General features: G+C 43.7%; 1 protein-coding gene across 4 annotated transcripts in view; it reads right to left on the reverse strand.

The window, feature by feature from the left end:
* BMX (BMX non-receptor tyrosine kinase) overlaps positions 1–22,262 on the reverse strand; it is a 105,992-nt gene that overhangs the window by 56,956 nt on the left and 26,774 nt on the right. For all 4 annotated transcript variants that reach the window (XM_033949137.1, XM_033949138.1, XM_033949134.1 and 1 more), the window contains exons 6-8: positions 21,664–21,783; positions 17,003–17,055; positions 8,430–8,611 (exon numbers count right to left, since the gene is read on the reverse strand). In XM_033949137.1, the coding sequence (XP_033805028.1) occupies positions 8,430–8,611; positions 17,003–17,055; positions 21,664–21,783 (355 nt within the window). The remainder of the gene's footprint in view (positions 1–8,429; positions 8,612–17,002; positions 17,056–21,663; positions 21,784–22,262) is intronic.

Genomic DNA, 22,262 nt, shown 5'->3' on the forward strand with positions numbered 1-22,262 from the left:
AGTAACTATAGAAAAATAGACAAATATAGTGCAAAATATAGACAGCAGATATAAATTCTCAAAACTGACATTTTTATCACTAAATTGAAAATAAAACCATTTTTCCTACCTTTGCTGTCTGATGATTTCATGAGTCTCTGGTTGTGTTTCCCTCTGACTGTGCATCCTATCTTTCATTTCTTTCTGCACTCAGGCCCAACATTTGTCCCTTTCTATTCCCTCCCTCCTTCCTTCCTATGTCCTTAGTGCCCCCAGTACCTTCCTATGTCCTTAGTGTCCCCAGCGCCTCCTTTCTATGTCCTTAGTGCCCCCAGTGCCTCCTTCCCATGTCCTTAGTGCCCCCAGATCCAGTGTCAGTTCTCCTTTGTACCTTTGTTCCAGGTCTCCCTTTCTCTCTCTCCCTCCTCTGTTATGATCTTGCCTCTCTCTGCTCTTCCTCAGGAGCTCTCCCCCTCTGTCTGCACCTCCCAAAGTCCTGCTTCTGCCTCCTGTCTTTCCTCTTTGGTCCAGGCCTTTATCTCTCTAGAATTTCTTCTACTTACAACCCCCCCCTTCTCTGCCATTTTCTCTCCTTCCTTCATCCCTCCTTCTTATGTCCCCTCACTGCTTCCAACCTTTGTCCCACCCCCTCCCAAAAACCCTGCCGGCCTACCTCCCCCAGAGCCAGCCTGCCTGCCTCCCCCAAAGCCAGCCTCCCTGTCTCTCCCAAAGTCATCCAGTCTGCCTGCCTACCTCCCCCAGAGCCAGCCAGCCAGCCTACCTGCCTCCCCCAGAGCCTGCCTGCCTGCTTACCTCCCCCAAAGCCTGCCTACCTATCTCCCTCCCCCAAAGCCTGCCTACCTACCTCCCTCCCCCAGAGCTAGCCAGCCTGCCTACCTACCTCCCCCAAAGCCTGCCTACCTCCCTCCCTCCCCCAGAGCCAGCCAGCCAGCCAGCTAGCCTGCCTGCCTACCTCCCCCAAAACCTGCCTACCTACCTCCCTCCCCCAGAGCCAGCCAGCAAGCCTGCCTGCCTACCTCCTCCCCCCCCCTACCGCGGAAAACAAAAGCCTCCCTCCAGGCCCGATTTAGGTCCACCGTCGCTGCTCCTCTGCTGCAAACTACTCGAACCCGGAAGCCTTCTTCCCGATGTCAATTCTGACGTCGGAGAGGAAGTTCCGGGCCAGCCAGGCAGCGATTGGCTGGCCTTAACGTCCTCTCCGACGTCAGAATTGACATCGGGAAGAAGGCTTCCGGGTTCGAGTAGTGGCAGCAGAGGAGCAGCGGCGGTGGACCTAAATCGGGCCTGGAGGGAGGCTTTTTTTTTGTTGTTGTTGCGGCAGGGGAGGGACAGGAAGCGATCACCTGTCCCGTTGTCCCCGCGCACAGCTTCCGGACGCTGTCTCTGAAAACGGGACATTTTGGGCGTCCCAAAGCTGTGTGGGGACAACGGGACAGGGGATCCGAAAACGGGACTGTCCCGTTCAAAACGGGACGTATGGTCACCTTAGATAAGGGAGAACTACAATTTAAATAGGAAAGGAAATGAATAGGGGGAACACGAAAGGGAGGGGGAAGACATGTTGAAAGGGGAGAGAGGATTAAAGGGTCAGGGTTGCAGGAGAGAGATTGAATTTAGGAATTGAAGACATCTTTAAAAAGAAAGCAGTTTAGAGATGTTTCCACTCATAAAGAAACGTGATAGCAACCCAAAAGGGGATCCAACATGGCCCATGTTTCGGCGTACATAACGCCTTCCTCAGGGGTCAGTACTGTAGCCGTTGGGAATAGACTGAAGTTTCACCTGATCCTATTGCTGATCTACAAGTGTGTTCATTCTGCTGCCCCTCAATATCTCTCCTCGCTTCTCTCTCCTTTTCTTGATAAACTCATCATCCCCTTTTGCCCTCCCCGGACCCTTAGATCGGCTGATTAGAATTTACTGATTATACCTTCCATCAAAGAATTCTACTACACTAGAAAAATGAACTTTTCCGTTGTAGCTCCAACTTTATGGAACGCCATGCCACCTCAACTCCGCCTCGAAAATTCACTTGACTAATTTAAGACTAAACTAGAAACGTTCTTATTCCAAGACGCATACCATAGCATCTAAATATTTACTTTCCAACAGCCCGCAAAATAAATACGAACCGCTTTTAAGAAGCGATCCCCATTCCTTGAATTTATCCTCCCCCTCTTCCCTTTAATTAATTTGTTTTTAATGATGTAATTATTAACTTTCCCCTCAAGCTCATGTTCGTATTTGTAATTTGTCTATTTAATGTTCACATTTCCCCCCCCCCTACAAAAATTTATTTTAACCTCTCATTTTTAGCATTGTAAACCGGGCAGGTGCACGTCGATGGTCGGTATATTAAAATTAATTAAGCTTGAAACTCCCAGAGAACTCCTTTCCTCAGGAAAGTCGCTCTTAGCGTTATCCTTCTCCTCCACTGCCGATTCCAGACTTTGTTCCTTTCATCTAGTTGCCCCCTATGGCTGGATCATATTGCCTGAGTTTGTCCGCCAAGCCCCTTCCCTTCCCTTGTTTAAAAGCAGACTGAAAACCCACCTTCAATCCATAACCCTAACTCCCCACCAACCTAGACAGCAGATTATCCATCCCCCCTAACTGTATCCCAACTCCGGCATCCTGTTTGTCACTCAGTCCTCCATAGCCCCAGGTACGTTAGATAGATTGTGAACCCACCGGGAGAGATAGAGAAAAATGCTTGAGTACCTGATTGTAAAACCGCTTAGATAAACCTTGAAAGGCGGTATATAAAAACCTAAAACTTGAAACTTGTCTGTTTAGATTATAAGCTTCTTTGAGCAGGAACTGTCTTCTGTGTGACTCTGTACAGCGCTGCATACGTCTGGTAGCGCTATAGAAATAATTAATTGTAGTAGTAATATTGTCAGATTCTGCACAAGAGATGTGATTTCCGTATCCAATTTGGCACATCAAAAAAAAACTTTCATAGGCTCCACGGAGATATTTAAACGTTTCTATCATATCCCCTCTCCTACTTTTCTTCCAAAGTATACATATTAATATCTATGTCTGTCCCCCATATCCTTTATGACAAAGACACTAACCAAAGTAACATAGTAACATAGTAGATGACGGCAGATGAAGACCCGAATGGTCCATCCAGTCTGCCCAACCTGATTCAATTTAAATTTTTTTATTTTTTCTTCTTAGCTATTTCTGGGCAAGAATCCAAAGCTCTACCCGATACTGTGCTTGGGTTCCAACTGCCGAAATCTCCGTCAAAACCTACTCCAGCCCATCTACACCCTCCCAGCCATTGAAGCCCTCCCCTGCCCATCCTCCACCAAACGGCCATAGACAGACACAGACCGTGCAAGTCTGCCCAGTACTGGCCTTAGTTCAATATTTAATCTTATTTTCTGATTCTAGATCCTCTGTGTTCATCCCACGCTTCTTTGAACTCAGTCACCGTTTTCCTCTCCACCACCTCTCTCGGGAGCGCATTCGCAACATTCCATTCAGAATCCTAAAAAATAGCAAGATTCCAGAATCCCAAAGAGTAACAAAATATTCCGGAACCCCAAGGAGTAACATAGTAACATAACATAGTAGATGACGGCAGATAAAGACCCGAATGGTCCATCTAGTCTGCCCAACCTGATTCAATTTAAATTTTTTAAATATTTTCTTCTTAGCTATTTCTGGGCAAGAATCCAAAGCTCTACCCGGTACTGTGCTTGGGTTCCAACTGCCAAAATCTCTGTTAAGACTTACTCCAGCCCATCTACACCCTCCCAGCCATTGAAGCCCTCCCCTGCCCATCCTCCACCAAACGGCCATATACAGACACAGACCGTGCAAGTCTGCCCAGTACGGGCCTTAGTTCAATATTTAATCTTATTTTCTGATTCTAGATCCTCTGTGTTCATCCCACGCTTCTTTGAACTCAGTCACCGTTTTCCTCTCCACCACCTCTCTCGGGAGCGCAAACCACAGCTTCAGCACCCTGACGTTGTAGGTTCAAACCTGTGCTGTTCCTTGTGGCCCTGAGCAAGTCAGCTAATCCCCCCCCCCCTTGCCCCAGGTACATTAAACAGATTGTGAGCCCACAGGGACAGACAGGGAAAAATCCTAGAGTACCTGATTAAAATTCATGTAAACCATTCTGAGCTCCCCCGGAAGAACAGTATAGAAAATTGAATAAATAAATAGTGTGAAAAGTTTCAGCCTTTGATAACCAGAGGGTATTGTGACATCATAAAGCCTATGAGTCAACCTCCTCAGTGATGTCACAATGGCTCCATTGTCCTATGCTTGGCTCACTTTTGCTACATTTTACAGTGGTTAAAGCTACAACTTCAGCACCCTGTGATTGTGGGTTCAAGCCCACCCTGCTCCTTGTGACCCTGGGCAAGTCACCTAATCCCCCCCTTGCCCCAGGTACATTAAATAGATTGTGAACTCACAGGGACAGACAGGGGAAAATGCCAGAGTACCTGAATAAAATTCATGTAAACCATTCTGAGCTCCCCCGGAAGAACAGTATAGAAAATTGAATAAACAGTGTGAAAAGTTTTTATCTCTAGTAACCAGAGCTGAGACTGTGATGTCACAATGCCTCATTCCACCAATAAGAGCCAACCTCATCAGTGATGTCACAATGGCTTGATTGTCCTTTACTTGGCTCACTTTTACTACATTTTGATTTCTAGAGTGGCGCAGTGGTTAAAGCTACAGCATCAGCACCCTGAGGTTGTGGGTTCAAACCCACGCTGCTCCTTGTGACCCTGAGCAAGTCACTTAATCCCCCCATTGCCCCAAGTACATTAGGTAGATTGTGAGCCCACCGGGACAGACAGGGAAATATGCTTGAGTACCTGAATAAAATTCCTGTAAACCATTCTGAGCTCCCCTGGGAGAATTGAATAGAAAACTAAATAAATGAATGTGTGAAAATGGTAGTTTGCTCACCCAAATATTTCTGCCTATAGATTCCACTAGGAAGTTGAAAGAAATAAACTTTTGCATTCAGGTTGGGTTTGAGGTTGGGGGCGGGGAAAATGGGGTGGGAAATAAGTGATGGAGTCAGACTGAGGCGAGGTGATTTAGCAGAGGTTCCTCCAACGGGTGTCAAACAGTTTTCTCATTCTGAATCAGCTGGCTGGATAGCTCTGTAGTTAATCTGTGCTAACACAGACTCAGTTTCCTGCAAACTTTTAGCAGGCTGCTGCTCAATGTGAAGATGAAGTAAGCTCTTCTGAGCAGGGACCGTCTACTGAATGTTAAATGTACAGCGCTGCGTATGCCTTTCAGGGCTATAGAAATGATAAATAGTAGTAGTAGTAGTAGGATACAGATATTAAGTGCTTCAATGGTGACCTCTAGTGACTATTTGAAGAATGCACATAGTATAATTTTTCAACCCCAGAAGGTGACTGTGATGGATGCCCCCTGCAGTAGTGTATGTGGAAGAAAATGGGTGTTTTTCAGGGTGGAAGCTGGAAAATACTGGGTGTTTTTTAGGGAGAGGTGGAAAAAGTGGAGCCTTAAAGGAATACATTTTTTTAATGTACAAATTCTTGCAAGATCCTGAATATACCAAGGTCACATCAAAGCATTTCCCCTCAAATTCCCCAATTTGCATGCACAATTTAATTGAAAAACCAGCCAATTAGTCTAGATAATTGGGCCCCTAAAAATCAATTATTGGTGCTAATTGGGATTAATTTAAATATACACACTCATACTTAGGTGTGGAATCCACATGCAGCTCCAAAAAGGGGGCAAAGACAAGGGAGGGTTATAGGCCAATCAGAGTCATTCCTGCAATTTACACATACAGTTATAGACTAGGGGAGGGGGGATCTGTGCCTCATTTAAACACAAGCATTGATATCAGTGTTCAGTTGCGGCTAAACTGAGGCACAGATCCCAGCACTAAGTGCTATTTAGAGGTTGTGGTAAGAGCGGATAGCGTAGCTGGTTTTAAGAAAGGTTTTGATAAATTTCTGAAGGAAAAGTCCATAGTCTGTTATTGAGAAAGACATGGGGGAAGCTACTGCTTGCTCTGGATCGGTAGCATGGAATGTTGCTACTCCTTGGAGTTCTGGAATCTTTTGTTACTCTTTGGGATTCCAGAATCTTGCTATTTTAGGGTTCTGAATGGAATGTTGCTACTCCTTGGGGTTCCAGAATCTTGCTGTTCTTTGAGACTCTGCATGAAATCTTGATACTCTTTGGGGTTCTACAATGTTGCTACTCTTTGCAGTTCTAGAATCTTGTTGCGGCGGCCAAAAAAGCAAATAGGATGCTAGGAATTATTTAAAAAGGGATGGTTAACAAGACTAAGAATGTTATAATGCCCTTGTATCGGTCCGTGGTGCAACCTCATTTGGAGTATTGAGTTCAATTCTGGTCTCCTTATCTCAAGAAAGATATAATGGCGCTAGAAAAGTTTCAAAGAAGAGCGACCAAAATAGTAAAGGGGATGGAACTCCTCTCGTATGAGGAAAGACTAAAACAGTTAGGGCTCTTCAGCTTGGAAAAGAGACGGCTGAGGGGAGCTATGATTGAAGTCTACAAAATCTGGAGTGGAGTAGAACGGGTACAAGTGGATCGATTTTTCACTCTGTCAAAAATTACAAAGACTGGGGTACACTCGATGAAGTTACAGGGAAATACTTTTAAAACCAATAGGAGGAAATATTTTTTCACTCAGAGAATAATTAAGTTCTGGAATGTGTTGACAGAGGTTGTGGTAAGATCGGATAGCGTAGCTGATTTTAATAAAGGTTCCTGGAGGAAAAGTCCATAGTCTGTTATTGAGAAAGTCATGGGGGAAGCCACTGCTTGCCCTGAATCGGTAGCATGGAATATTGCTACTCCTTGGGTTTTGGCCAGGTACTAGTAACCTGAATTGGCCACCATGAGAACGGGCTACTGGGCTTGGTGGACCATTGGTCTGACCCATTTAGGCTATTTTTATGTTCTTATTCTATGAATGGCACTTAGATCAAAAAGTAGATCAGTCCAAATAACCAAAATTCTGATTTATTAATATCAATGACCTGACGTGGCCATGTTTCATCCACAGGCTGCATCAGAAGTAGTGACTGCAGGGAAAGCGACAAGATATAATCCCCTGCTAATCAGCATTTCTGTATCACACAACAAATCAAAACTTCTTGTTTATATTAAAACATGAAGACTTTACCTATGAGTATGAAGTGCTGCCATTTTAAACAAGAAGTTTTGATTTGGAAACAGAGAAGCATGATAGCAGATAAAGGCCAAATGGCCCATCCACTATCTCCTCCTCTCCCTATTGGCTAAGGCTCTTTACACCTGCATTGTGATGTCATAGAACTTTATGGTTATAAAATATTGTGACATGATGTCAGATAAAGGCCAAATGGCCCATCCAGTCTGCCCATCCACAGTAACCATTATCTCTTCTTCTCTCTAAGAGATCCCATGTGCCTATCCCATGCTTTCTTGAATTCAGACACGGTCTTTGCCTCCATGACCTGTACTGGGAGACTATTCCGTGCATCTGCTACCCTTTCTGTAAATACATATTTCCTTAGATTACTCCTGACCCTATCACCTCTTAACTTCATCCTATGCCCTCTCATCCCAGAGCTTCCTTTCAAATGAAAGAGACTAACCTCATGCAGGATCTCCTAGAGAGAGGAAGAGATAATGATTACTGCGGATGGACAGACTGGATGGGCCATTTGGCCTTTATCTGCCTTCATGTTACAATGTTCTATAACCATAAAGCTCTATGACCTCACAATGCAGGCGTAAAGATCCTTAGCCTATAGGAAAAGGAGATGCAAATGTTAAGAGAGAGGAGGAGATAGTGGATGCTGCGGATGGGCTGACTGGATGGGCCATTTAGCTTTTATCTGCCATCATATTTCTATAACCATAAAGTTCTATGACCTCACATTGCAGGTGTAAAGAGCCTTAGCCTATAGGAAGAGGAGATGCAAATGTTAAGAGCCTAAGCTAATAGGGATAGGAGGATATAGTGGATGATACAGATGGGCAGACTGGATGGGCCGTTTGGCCTTTATCTGCCTTCATTTCACAATGTTCTATAACCATAAAGCTCTATGACCTCACAATGCAGGCGTAAAGAGCCTTAGCCTATAGGAAAAGGAGATGCAAATGTTAAGAGGAGAGGAGGAGATAGTGGATGCTGCGGATGGGCTGACTGGATGGGCTATTTGACCTTTATCTGCCATCATGTTTCTATGAGCTGCAGCCTGTGACCCCTAGCTAAGCCAAGGACCACTATGACAATGGCTGATCTAGAAAGGGCATGAAAGGATTAGAAAACCCTTTATTGCAAAGAAACAAGCTTTGTTCTAGCCCCCATAACACTGACTTAACATGCTGCAAATATTTCTATGAATAAATGCGTTCATACTATAGTGTGAGCTTACCCATCAGCATCTCTGACTCTCCACCAGTCTGGATCCTTTTCTACAAGAATGTAGTATTTGTGGTTCTTGATTAGTGGGATATCAGATTTTCTCTGTGGTCGATAATCATACTCAGCTACCGCTATCCTGAGGGGAGACTTAGCCTCTCTGGGAATCGGTGGCAAGCTTGGCCGATTCAGTTTCTGCGGACGGAGAAAATTGGATTCTGTCAAACTGAGTATATCGCAGACGTAGAAGAAAAAAATGGACAGTCTATTTTAGTCTCGGGTAACCTTAATTGCATAGATCCGCCAGAGCAGCACTGTTTTCAGGGACCTTTTGTGGTCTACATTACACTGTGGAAAGTTAAGACACCATCCAGGACCTTCTATCATTGTGCCTCAAACTTGCCTGATTCGAAGAGCTTACACTCAGTGAGCCTAATCTACACATGGTCCCAAATGTTCAGGATCTCCATTTCTACTGCAGGTTTCTCCACCTCCATGAAGCGGGGCAGGAGCGATCTTCCTATGCTTCTGCCCCATGCAGAGCCATCAACAAAAATGGCTGCCATGAGTTCCCGTGGTCGCACGAGACTAGAGCGGGAACTCACGACAGCCATTTTTGTTGACAGCTCAGGAGCCTAGGAAGAGCGCTCCTGTTCCGCTTCACCGCAAGACCACCAAGTAAGGTGTGGAGAGGTTTCCAAGTTTCCAAGTTTATTATAAGATTTGATTAATCGCCTACTCCAGATTCTAAGCGATGTACAGCTAAAAATTACAAAGTTAGGGTAAACATACATAACTAATAAAAAATTAATATTAAACATGTTAAAATAGCATAAAAGAACATAACATAACATGACTAAACATAAGCAACAAGACTATTTAACATATATGATCAAAGAAAAGTAAAGTTATGGGAAGAAATACAATTCGATATAAAAGAAACAATGAAGGTAAAATAACATTGGGAAAAGGGGAAGAGATTTAATATAAAATGTAAAAATGAAAAAAATTCAATTAATCACTAAAAGCGTCTTTAAAAAGGAATCCCTTAAGTTTGCTCTTAAATTTGTCTAGAATTCTTTCTTCTCTTAAATAAATTGGCAAAGGCGTTCCAGGCTAGGGGAGCTGTAACTGAGAAAATGGAATGACGTCGTGTACCAATAACTTTTAATGAAGGAACAACCAATAGGTGTTGTTCAGTTGACCGTCATACTGGGAGGCAGGAGGAAGGCAGAGGTAGGTCAGAGCCAGCCCAAATGTTATTCGCAATTTTTCAATATTCGCAGGCTGGCTCTGCCCCTAACCCTCATGACTACGGAGGAGGAGGTGTACTTATGGTATTAGAGAAGGGCCCTGATTCTATAAAAAGCACCTGCCGTTAGGCACCTAGATCAATGATCTAGGTACCTAATTTAATTTTTTAATTGGTTCAATCTGCGCTGCTAATTGAACAGCGCCATTAAAAACCAGTTAAAAAATAAATTTTGGGGTTAGATACTTAACTCGGTAGGTGGCATGTAGGCATCTATACCGAGGTACCTACTGCCACCTACCCAAAATGTAGGTGTTGTTAGGGACAGAGTTTGAGCATGGAATGAGTTAGGTGCCGGTATTTAAGCTCAAGAACAGTGCCTAAGTCATAAGAACCTAAGAATAGGCTTACTGGGTCAGACCAATGGTCCATCAAGCCCAGTAGCCCATTCTCATGGTGGCCAATCCAGGCCACTAGTACCTGGCCAAAACCCAAGGAGTAGCAACATTCCATTCAGAATCCTAAAGAATAGCAAGATTCCAGAGCTGAGATTGTGATGTCATAATGCCTCATTCCACAGTGCCTCAGAGCCAACCTCATCAGTGATGTCACAATGGCTTAATTGTCCTATACTTCACTCACGTGAGAACATCAGAATAGCCTTACTGGGTCAGACCAATGGTCCATCAAGCCCAGTAGCCCATTCTCATGGTGGCCAATCCAGGTCACTAGTACCTGGCCAAAGTCCAAGGAGTAGCAACATTCCAGTATCTCAAAGAATAACAAGATTCCGGAACCCCAATGAGAGCAAGATTCCAGAGCTGAGATTGTGATGTCATAATGCCTCATTCCACAGTGCCTCAGAGCCAACCTCATCAGTGATGTCACAATGGCTTGATTGTCCTATACTTGGCTCACATTATCTTCCTTCATTATTTCTATTTTCTATTTCTTTGATTTTTGATCTTGGAAATGTATTACATATTTTTATTTTAATCAGGTACTTTAGCTAGATTGGGAGCCTTCGGGACAGATAGGGTCATTTTTCTCAAGTACCTAATTTCATTTTAGTTTGATACTTTGTAAACCGCTTAGATCAGTAAAATGCAGGAGCGGTAGATCAAATCTTAAATCAACATAAACATAAGAATAGCCATACTGGGACAGACCAATGGTCCATCAAGCCCAGTAGCCCGTTCTCAGGGTGGCCAATCCAGGTCATTAGTATCTGGCCAAAACCCAAAGAGTAGCAAAATTGCAGCATCTCAAAGAATAGCAAGATTCCGGAACCCCAATGAGAGCAACATTCCAGAGCTGAGATTGTGATGTCATAATGCCTCAGTCCACAGTGCCTCAGAGCCAACCTCAGCAGTGATGTCACAATGGCTTGATTGCTCACATAAGAACATAAGAATAACCTTTCTAGGTCAGATGAATGGTCCATCAAGCTCAGTAGCCCACTCTCATGGTGGTAGAAACGGACCTGGGTGAAAATCTGATGCTGCAACAGTGGGGCATACATATAATCCAAGACAGAACAATAACCGGGGGGGAGGGAGGGGGGATTGCCTAAAAAACTGCCCTGCGTCAGTTTAGAAACATCACATGTGTATTTACCCTTATAGATGGTAATGGCTATGTCAGGCCTTTTCTTTCCAGGCAACAAAAGGTATTTGGAATGCCACAGCGCACAAAGGGGGGGTCGGTGGAATTAGAGGAGGTATTGGTAAATAACCCACAAAAACATGGTTGTATACCAGTAGGGAGGTCCAGAGGTACAGTTCCTAAATGGGATCTAGCTTGAGCACAGATGTAACAATTACTCTTATTATGTTGGTCAGCTGTGAATTTCAGTGGTCAATCCAGGTCACTAGTACTTGGCCAAAACCCAAGGTGTAGCAATATTCCATGCTACCGATCCAGGGCAAGCAGTGGCTTCCCCCGTGTCTTTCTCAATAACAAACTATGGACTTTTCCTCCAGGAACTTGTCCAAACCTTTCTTAAAACCAGCTACGCTATCCACTCTTACCACATCCTCTAGCAACGCGTTCCAGAGCTTAACTATTCTATGAGTGAAAAAAGTTCCTCCTATTGGTTTTAAAAGTATTTCCCTGTAACTTCATAGAGTGTCCCCTAGTCTTTGTAATTTTTGAGTAAGCGAAAAATCGATCCACTTGTACCCGTTCTACTCCACTCAGGATTTTGTAGACTTCAATCATAGCTCCCCTCAGCCATCTCTTTTCCAAGCTGAAGAGCCGTAACTGTTTTAATCTTTCCTCATACGAGAGGAGTTCATCCCCTTTACCATCTTGATCGCTCTTCTTTGAACCTTTTCTAGCGTTGCTATATCTTTCTTGAGATAAGGAGACCAGAATTGAACGTAATACTCCAAATGAGGTCACACCATGGAGCGATACAGGAGCATTATAACATTCTTAGTCTTGTCAACCATCCCTTTTTTAATTCCCACCATCCTGTCTGCTTTTTTGGCCGCCACCACCGCCGCACATTGGACGGAAGGTTTCATCGTATTGTCTACAATGATACCCAGATCCTTTTCTCGGGCGCTAACCCCCAAGGTGGACACTAGCATCCGATAACTGTGATTCAGGTTATTCTTCCCAATGTGCATCACTTTGCATTTGTCCACATTCAATTTCATCTGCCACTTGGACGCCCAAGTTTTCCAATTTCCTAAGGTCCGCCTGCAATTTTTCACAATCCGCATGCGTTTTAACAACTTTGAACAGTTCGGTGTCATCTGCAAATTTAATCACCTCACTCATCATTCCAATTTCCAGATAATTTATAAATAAGTTAAAAAGCACCGGTCCCAGTACAGACCCCTGCGGCACTCCACTGCGTAAGTGCTTGCATCTAAGTGCATAGACCCAACATTTCAAGGTTATGCAAGTATTCAATAAAGGAAATAAGCTTCTAAGTTAAGGTGAACTGGTCTAGTAGAATTCATGGTATTCTGCTATGACATAACATAATAGCAAATTTCTAGACCCCATAGCCATAAATTCAATGCGGTTAACAAAAGATTATGGAATAGTATGATATACAGAAATCTAATTGATCAAGAATTTAGAAAAAAGAAACGTTTTCAAGAGTTTTCTGAAATATTCATAAGACGTGGATCTAATTAATAATGGACGGAAATCTTTGTCATAGCAAGCTGCTTGGTAGGAAAGACAATGCCCAGGATGGTTCTTACTTTTACAGCCCTTGGCTGACGGGAACGTAAATAGGGCGTGAGATTTTCTACTATTCTTTTGCGCCACAATATTAAATCTGTCGGCAAGATATAATGGGGTAACACCAAAAGCGACTTTATAATATAAGCATTCCCAACTTAAAGATCGCCCGGGCCTCGACCGGAAGCCAATGCAGCTCATAGTAATAGGGGGTAACGGGGTCAGACTTCCTCAGACCATAAATCATTCTTACTGCTGTATTCTGAACCAGGGTCAATCTAGCCAAATTTTTCTTAGTTCTTGTCAAATATACAATATTACAATAGTCTAGTACAGTGGTTCCCAACCCTGTCCTGGAGGACCACCAGCCAGTCGGGTTTTTGGGATAACCCTAATGAATATGTATGAGAGAGATTTGCATATAAGAAGAACAACTATATTTTCAGTGCAAGCACCACAACTGTGGAATAATCTACCTATTTATTTACGTAACGAAACATCACTAGACAAATTTAAACATGGTTTGAAAAGCATTCTTTATAGAGATGCATTCAATACATAAATAGATAATGATAATAAACACAATATTTATCCTTTAGGAATCAAATATGCAGAACCTCAAAGGAATCAAATATGTAGAACATCAACATAGAAATTAAAAGAGTTCTTTTAATCTTATATTTCTTTCTTTTCTTGGCGGTACTTGAGAGAGTCCAAAGGAGAGCAACGAAACTGGTAAGAGGGCTGGAACACTGCCCATACGCCGAGAGGTTGGATAGGCTGGGGCTCTTCTCTCTGGAAAAGAGGAGGCTCAGGGGAGATATGATAGAGACCTTCAAGATCATGAGGGGCATAGAGAGGGTGGATAGGGACAGATTCTTCAGGCTGAAGGGGTCAACAGGCACGAGGGGGCATTCGGAGAAACTGAAGGGAGATAGGTTCAGAACAAATGCAAGGAAGTTTTTTTTCACCCAAAGGGTCGTGGACACTTGGAATGCGCTACCGGAGGAAGTGATAAGGCAGAGTACGGTACAAAGGTTCAAACAGGGATTGGACGGATTCCTGAGGGATAGGGGGATCGTGGGATACTGAGAAAGGTTCTGGGATGTAACACAGGTATAGAAAGCTAAACAGGAAATAAGTATAGAAATCCAACCAGGTCGTGGATGTGCAAGACCGGAGGGTTAGGACTTCGATGGGAAGATAGGACTCAATGGGAAACCAAGGTGGCAAGGGGGCCCCTTCTGGTGACTCAGACAGGCCGTGACCTGTTCGGGCCGCCGCGGGAGCGGACTGCTGGGCGGGATGGACCTATGGTCTGACCCGGCGGAGGCACTGCTTATGTTCTTATGTTCTATCAAAACATCTTTTTTTTTTTCTTTCTTTCTCTCTTTCTTTCCTTCATCACTTTTCTCACCTACCCTACCCTTATGTATAAACCTTAATTGTTAAAAATTTTTTTTTTTTTTTTTTTTTAAATTGTAATTCCATTTTTTCTTTACCCACTTGTTTCAGTTTGTATTAATAAAACATAATGATTAGTTTGTATAATTTTGTCTTATTTGTATTTGTATTTGTCACCCCAGTTTTTTTTTATTGTACATTTCAATTATGTAATACGCATTGAAATATTTGATATTGCGTAAAATCAAAATTTAATAAACTTGAACTTGAAACTTGAGGTGACAGGCATGCAAATCTGCTCCATGCATATTCGTTAGGGTTATCTTGAAAACCTGGCTGGCTGGTGGTCCTGCAGGTGGTCCTGCAGGTGGTCTAGTGTCTGAACTAAAATGGTAAAAGCAGCGGCATCGAAGTAGGATCTGATGGTACGTAATTTCCATAAAGTATAATAACCCTTTTGAACCATTATGCTAGCATTTCAGCGCACACAGGTATGCAAGGTGCTTGATTATGGAATTTCATGGCATGCTGGAAGCTCGGATCGCACGAGCCTGCCTCTCTCAGCTCAGTTCTTTCTAAATGACAGAGGGAGCATGCAAATGATTTGCAATGAGTGGAATTAACAAGGTGAGCAAAGTTGATATGCAGACACGGGGACCGAGGCAGGATGCTGCGCTGCACCCAGGCGCAGGGAGGCAGACAAGTATTCCCTGTCCTCAGAACAGTGCCTGGAGAAGTTTTCAGTTCCTGTACAATAATTCCCTCTTCTCATTCTAATTTGCTATTCAAAGTAGCCTATTGTTAGGCAGCTGAAGTGAGGACACTAGAAACGAAAAAACCACGAGGACACAGCTTGTTCGGCTTCCGTTTTGCATAATTACAATGGCTCCCACAATGGAGGAAGGAGTGGCCTAACGCTTAGAGCTACAGCCTCCGCACCCTGAGGTTGTGGGTTCAAATCCCACACTGCTCCTTGTGGCCCCGGGCAAAGTCACTCAATCCTCCGTTGCCCCAGGTACGTTAGATAGATTTACAATATGCGCTCCACAGTTATGGAATACTTTACCTTCTTTTCTCCGCGGAGAACGAAATCTTGACAGATTCAAGAGCTCGCTGAAGTCCTTCCTATACAAAGATGCCTTTAAAAACGAAGGCGCTCTATTCCGCTTGTCTGATCTGGGGGGCGGGGAGTTGGGGGGATTGGGGATGTGGGGTTTTGGGGGGGGTCTGCTTTTGGGTAGGGATAGGGGGGGTGGGGCGCTTTGTAACCTGAGAGGACATAAGAGTCCAGTCCTCTTGGGGGAGGGGAGCCATGTTTTCTATATTTGACTTTTTGCCCGATGTTTGTACTTGTTGTAGTTTGTTGCTTAATAAAAAACAGATTTCACCTAAAAACTAAGGCGCTCTTTTATGAAGGTGCGCTAACCGATTAGCACATGCTAAACGCTAACACATGCATTTTAGTCTAGGGGCGCGTTAGCGTTTACCGCACGCTAATCGATTAGCACGCCTTGGTAAAAGAGGGGGTTAATCTTCAATTGAATAACATTTTTTTGTAAAGAAACATAAATCACAGGAGGCTCCAGACATTTCCACTATTAACCCAATTTATATTTGCCAGGCCTGTTTCTTTCCTATAATTATTGGAGTTCTACCCCGACCCTTCCTGTGTCATGTTTGTCCTTATTCGATCTTGTCTAGGTTCTTAATTTCTAATATTGTATCCCTGTTTTTAAAATGTGCATCGCTTAGAAGTATTATAAGCGATATTATCAAATTTTAAATAAACCTGAACCTGAAACCTGATAGATTGTGAGCCCACCAGGAGAGATAGGGAAAATGCTTGAGTACCTGATTGTAAACCGCTTAGACCAGGGATCTCAAAGTCCCTCCCAGAGGGCCGCAATCCAGTCGGGTTTTCAGGATTTCCCCAATGAATATGCATTGAAAGCAGTGCGTGCACAAAGATCTCATGCATATTCATTGGGGAAATCCTGAAATCCCGACTGGATTGCGGCCCTCAAGGACGGACTCTGAGACACCTGATCTAGCCCAGAGGTGGGCAACTCCAGTCCTCAAGGGACGGAATCCAGTCGGGTTTTCAGGATTTCCCCAATGAATATGCATTGAAAGCAGTGCATGCAAATAGATCTCATGCATATTCATTGGGGAAATCCTGAAAACGCGACTGGATTGCGGCCCTCAAGGAGGGACTTTGACACCCCTGGCTTAGATAATTAATAGTCGGTATATAAATAACTGACATAAATATATAAATCAATAAGACACCTTTGATATGAAAGCATCCAGAGCAGAATATCCGTGGGAAAGACATATGCTTGCATTTCATATACAAAAAGAAAGTGTGAATAGCTAGCACCCATTCATGTCATGTGTTATGCCCAACAAATGGTTCAACCCAATGCATCCCTTTCAATCATTTCTCCTAGAACAGGGGTGTCAAAGTCCCTCCTCGAGGGCCGCAATCCAGTCGGGTCTTCAGGATTTCCCCAATGAATATGCATGAGATCTATTTGCATGCACTGCTTTCATTGTATGCTAAGAGATCTCATGCATAGTCGTTGGGGGAAATCCTGAAAACCCCCACTGGATTGCGGCCCTCGAAGAGGGACTTTGACCCCCCCCTGCCCTAGAAGGAAAAGGCAGTTTGCCAATGGGTCGTGCTGCACGCAAGGCTGAATGCAAACAATCTGTGGTCTCTGACTCACCAGGTTTCCAGGAAGACGTTCCGTGATATTGGATGGACTATGCAGACTGTTATCTGTAACCACAGTGACAAATAAAGTATAAGGCATTTACTGTGACAGCAATCCAATCTCACTAGGCTCAGTGTTATATGTATGTCTAATAAACAATATGGGGACAAAACTATAATAAGTGGATTTCTTACTAGGCCGGGCGATAGAGGCTGAGTGCAGTGCTAGGAATAGTGGTAGTTTTAGCTCAAATAAAAGATTTTTTTACCAAAAATGTTGGTGCTTGTAACTAAGGAGGCATAGCTAGTGTGACCATATGGCTCCAGAAAAAAGGGGACGGATTGAGACATCCGGGTTTTACTTCCATTGAAAGCAATGGAAGTAAGGAGAACAGATTGAGACATCTTGGTTGCTTTCAATGGAAGTAAAACCCGGATGTCTCAATCCGTCCCCTTTTTTCTGGAGCCATATGGTCACACTAGGCATAGCCCTTGATGAAACCAAAAGTGAAACGGTTGGGCAGCCGTCGGGCACAAAGATAAGTGCTTTTCCTTTACAGCAGTGGTTCCCAACCCTGTCCTGGAGGATCACTAGGCCAGTCGGGTTTTCAGGACAGCCCTATTTATCTCCGAGAAGAAAACATAGTAACATAGTAACATAGTTACTATGTTTTCTTCTCCAAAAGAACTTAGATAAATTTAAAAGTAAACTTAAGAGCTTTTTTTTCAAAGATGCTTATGATATTTAGGAGTCTCAGCCTATTTTCATAAGGCTACTTCTTTTATTTCCCTCCTATTGTTTTTTTACCATAATCGTCCTTCTTTCTTTTATTATTGTATTTCATTACCCTGCCTTTCCCTTTGTTTTCCTTTTCTGTTTATTCTGTTAGTCGTTAATTTAATATGTTTTGTTCAGTGTCCATCTGTCTTTTATAACCCCTGTATTATCTGTAAATTGAAATATTTGTTCATCGCTTAGATATTTGAGTAAGTGATTAATCAAATACTTAATAAATTTGAAACTTGAAACTTGATAATGGAAGTGCCAGGCATGCAAACCTGCTCCATGCATATTTATTAGGGCTATCCTGAAAACCTGACTGGCCTAGTGGTCCTCCAGGACAGGGTTGGGAACCACTGCTTTACAGCACTATAGAGCACTTTATCATTTATAGTCAGAGCCTGTTGAAAATTTACAAAAAGATTTATTGCTCTTTGCTAAGATAAATGATGAAAGCACCACCCCAGCAAGGGCACGGATAGAATTACAAGTAGTGCCTTGGGTAGTGTGACCATATGACTCCAGAAAAAAGGGGACGGATTGAGACATCCGGGTTTTACTTCCATTGAAAGCAACCAAGATGTCTCAATCTGTTCTCCTTACTTCCATTGCTTTCAATGGAAGTAAAACCCGGATGTCTCAATCCGTCCCCTTTTTTCTGGAGCCATATGGTCACACTAGTTTAAGTGTTTGAGGTCTAGTAAGAAATCCACTTATTATAGTTTTGTTCTCATCATTTGTTATTTATATCTATTGGACATTTCTCTAACTTTCCTTATTTAGTTAATAAACAATATGGAACATCCCAGGCAAGCACAGAAAGCACCGTGTTACACTAACGCTCTAAGGCAGGGGTAGGGAACTCCGGTCCTCGAGAGCCATATTCCAGTCGGGTTTTCAGGATTTCCCCAATGAATATGCATTGAAAGCAGTGCATGCGAATAGATCGCTTGCGTATTCATTGGGGAAATCCTGAAAACCCGACTGGAATACGGCTCTCGAGGACCGGAGTTCCCTACCCCTGCTCTAAGGCTTTGAAACCGCGCAGCTTCCGCCATCAAGGGCTACCAAATTGTTGCTAGAGGCTTTTCAAATCCCAGACAAAGTGCCCGGTTTTGAAAAGCCATCCCCAAAAATGAGGACCCGTCCGGGGCAATCCGGACGACTGGTAACCCTAAAGACAAATGGTCCCGCCCCATTCTGCCTCAAGCCCATCCCCATTCCACCCCCAGCCCTGCTCCCACTAAAACCTCATCTCTTCTTCCCTGAGTTCGAGCCATGTCTGTAAGGCCTCCGGGCAGGCGCGGTTGCGACATGATGACATCACACGCACCCGTGTGACATCATTGCAGATGCTCAGTGGCTTTGCAGACGCAGCTCCGAGCTTGGGCCCTTCCAAAACTTGGACAAACTGCCGGGTTTTGGAAATCTGTCTAGGCACCCAGACTAGGGTTACTAGATTTTCCCGAAGGAAAATTCGGACCAATGGCCACACCCCCCAGGCCTGCCCAGATCTGCCCCATTCTGTCTGTGTCACTCCCCGTTCCGCCCCCCCCAGCCCTGCCCCCAGACGGCATCTGTGCATGTGCGGATAGGATGCAATGATGTCATGTGCGCGCACGCATGCACATGACATCACTGCATGGCGTCCAGGGATGCCACTTCCTGATGCGATTTTGACAGGAAGCTTTTCAGAACCCGGGCAAAGTGCCAGGTTTTGATAAGCCGTCCGGACCTCTGGACATGTCCAGGGAAATGGGGCCATGGGTCCAGCTTTTCATTCCCGAAAATCTGGTAATCCTACGAATTGCCAATCAGTGTTTAATCACGAATGACTATAACCTGCATAGAATGTCAAGCGTGTCCATATCTGTATCTGAATCCATTGCTGTATTTTATAAGAACATAAGAATTTGCCTCCGCTGGGTCAGACCCGAGGTCCATCGCGCCCAGCAGTCCGCACCCGCGGCGGCCCATCAGGTCCATGACCTGTCATGTTATCTTGATTTAGCCCTATAGCCCCCTTGTTTTTATCTAGACTCTTTCCATACTCTTATCTACCCTTATCTGTATCCCTCAATCCCCCTATCCTTCAGGAATCCATCCAATCCCTCTTTGAATCCCCGTAGCGTACTCTGCCCGACCACTTCCTCCGGGAGCGCGTTCCATGTGTCCACAACCCTCTGCTATTGCTATTAATCTGATTTATATAATCTGCTATCGTCTGGAATCCAAAACCAGGCTTTTGTCTTAAACTGATCTTCCTAGTGACCAAAAGTGTCAGTTTATTCCCCTATACCAAATTTGGTCCTGTTCCACCATGAGTTTTGAGAATAATTTTGTCCACAGACAGATTAAACAATACTTTGTTCACTATGGAGGCAATTAAAAGGATGAAATCTGTTTTCAGAGAATCAGATACAAAACTGAACAGTAAACTAGAGAATGGCATGGGGACAAATTTGTCACCGTCTCTGCAGGAACTCAATGTCCCCATCTCGCCCCCGTGAGTTTTGTCGCTGTCCCTGTCCCATTCCTGCAAGCTCTGCCTTAACCACACAAGCCTCAAACACTTATGATTTGAAAGCGTTTGAGGCTTGTGCAGATGAGGACGGAACTCAGGCATTGGTGGAATGAGGCATTATGACATCACAATCTGAGCTCTAGAATGTTGCCACTTATGATTTTAAAGGGTTTGAGGCTTGTGCGGACGAGGATGGAGCTCAGGCATTGGTGGAATGAGGCATTATGACATCACATTCTGAGCTCTAGAATGTTGCTACTTATTTTAAAGGGTTTGAGGCTTGTGCAGATGAGGGCGGAGCTCAGGCATTGGTGGAATGAGGCATTATGACATCACAATCTGAGCTCTAGAATGTTGCCACTTATGATTTTAAAGGGTTTGAGGCTTGTGCAGATGAGGACAGAGCTCAGGCATTGGTGGAATGAGGCATTATGACATCACATTCTGAGCTCTAGAATGTTGCTACTTATTTTAAAGGGTTTGAGGCTTGTGCGGACGAGGATGGAGCTCAGGCATTGGTGGAATGAGGCATTATGACATCACAATCTGAGCTCTAGAATGTTGCCACTTATGATTTTAAAGGGTTTGAGGCTTGTGCGGACGAGGATGGAGCTCAGGCATTGGTGGAATGAGGCATTATGACATCACATTCTGAGCTCTAGAATGTTGCTACTTATTTTAAAGGGTTTGAGGCTTGTGCAGATGAGGGCGGAGCTCAGGCATTGGTGGAATGAGGCATTATGACATCACAATCTGAGCTCTAGAATGTTGCCACTTATGATTTTAAAGGGTTTGAGGCTTGTGCAGATGAGGACAGAGCTCAGGCATTGGTGGAATGAGGCATTATGACATCACATTCTGAGCTCTAGAATGTTGCTACTTATTTTAAAGGGTTTGAGGCTTGTGCGGACGAGGATGGAGCTCAGGCATTGGTGGAATGAGGCATTATGACATCACAATCTGAGCTCTAGAATGTTGCCACTTATGATTTTAAAGGGTTTGAGGCTTGTGCAGATGAGGACAGAGCTCAGGCATTGGTGGAATGAGGCATTATGACATCACATTCTGAGCTCTAGAATGTTGCTACTTATTTTAAAGGGTTTGAGGCTTGTGCGGACGAGGATGGAGCTCAGGCATTGGTGGAATGAGGCATTATGACATCACAATCTGAGCTCTAGAATGTTGCCACTTATGATTTTAAAGGGTTTGAGGCTTGTGCAGATGAGGCTGGAGCTTGCAGGAATGGGGTAGGGACAGGAAAAGAACTCGCAGGGATGGGACGGGAAAACGAGTTCCCGTGGGGATGGGGAAAATTTTATCCCCATGTCATTCCCTACAGTAAACATTTGTAGAGAAGAAGCCTCCTTACATAATTCCCAAATGGCGCATCCGGGCGCAGTCTTGCAACTTTGATTGCAGCAAAGGAACTTGCCATTGGTGAAGAATCCCGGATGGTATTTGTTCAGTAGGTAGGAATTGTTCTTGATTTCTTAGAAAAGCAAAGAAAAGAAACACAAGAACTTCGAGCATCTGAAATTATCCTTTGTCTTGAAAGAACACTGTACAAAGGTGACGTATTGTTTCTTTACATTTACTGCAGATGAACAAAACCATAAAAAGCCCTATCATAAAGATACTCTCTGCATATTTAATAATAATAATTATTATTTTATTTTTATATACCGCCCTACCTCATAGTTCTAGGTGGTTCACATACAGTACAAAATGAATAAAAATACAGTGTACAGTGTATATATTACATTACATTACCGTATTTGCCGGCGTATAAGACGACTGGGCGTATAAGACAACCCCCCAACTTTTACAGTTAAAATATAGAGTTTGTTATATACTCGCCATATAAGACTACCCCTTCTTCCGCACACCTTCTGCACAACAAATAAAACTTAAAAGAACATCAGAATTTATTTCAACAATTTTAATTAATTCACTAAAGCTGAATAGAAC

Source organism: Geotrypetes seraphini, chromosome 6, assembly GCF_902459505.1.
Source record: "Geotrypetes seraphini chromosome 6, aGeoSer1.1, whole genome shotgun sequence".
NCBI lineage: Eukaryota > Metazoa > Chordata > Amphibia > Gymnophiona > Dermophiidae > Geotrypetes > Geotrypetes seraphini.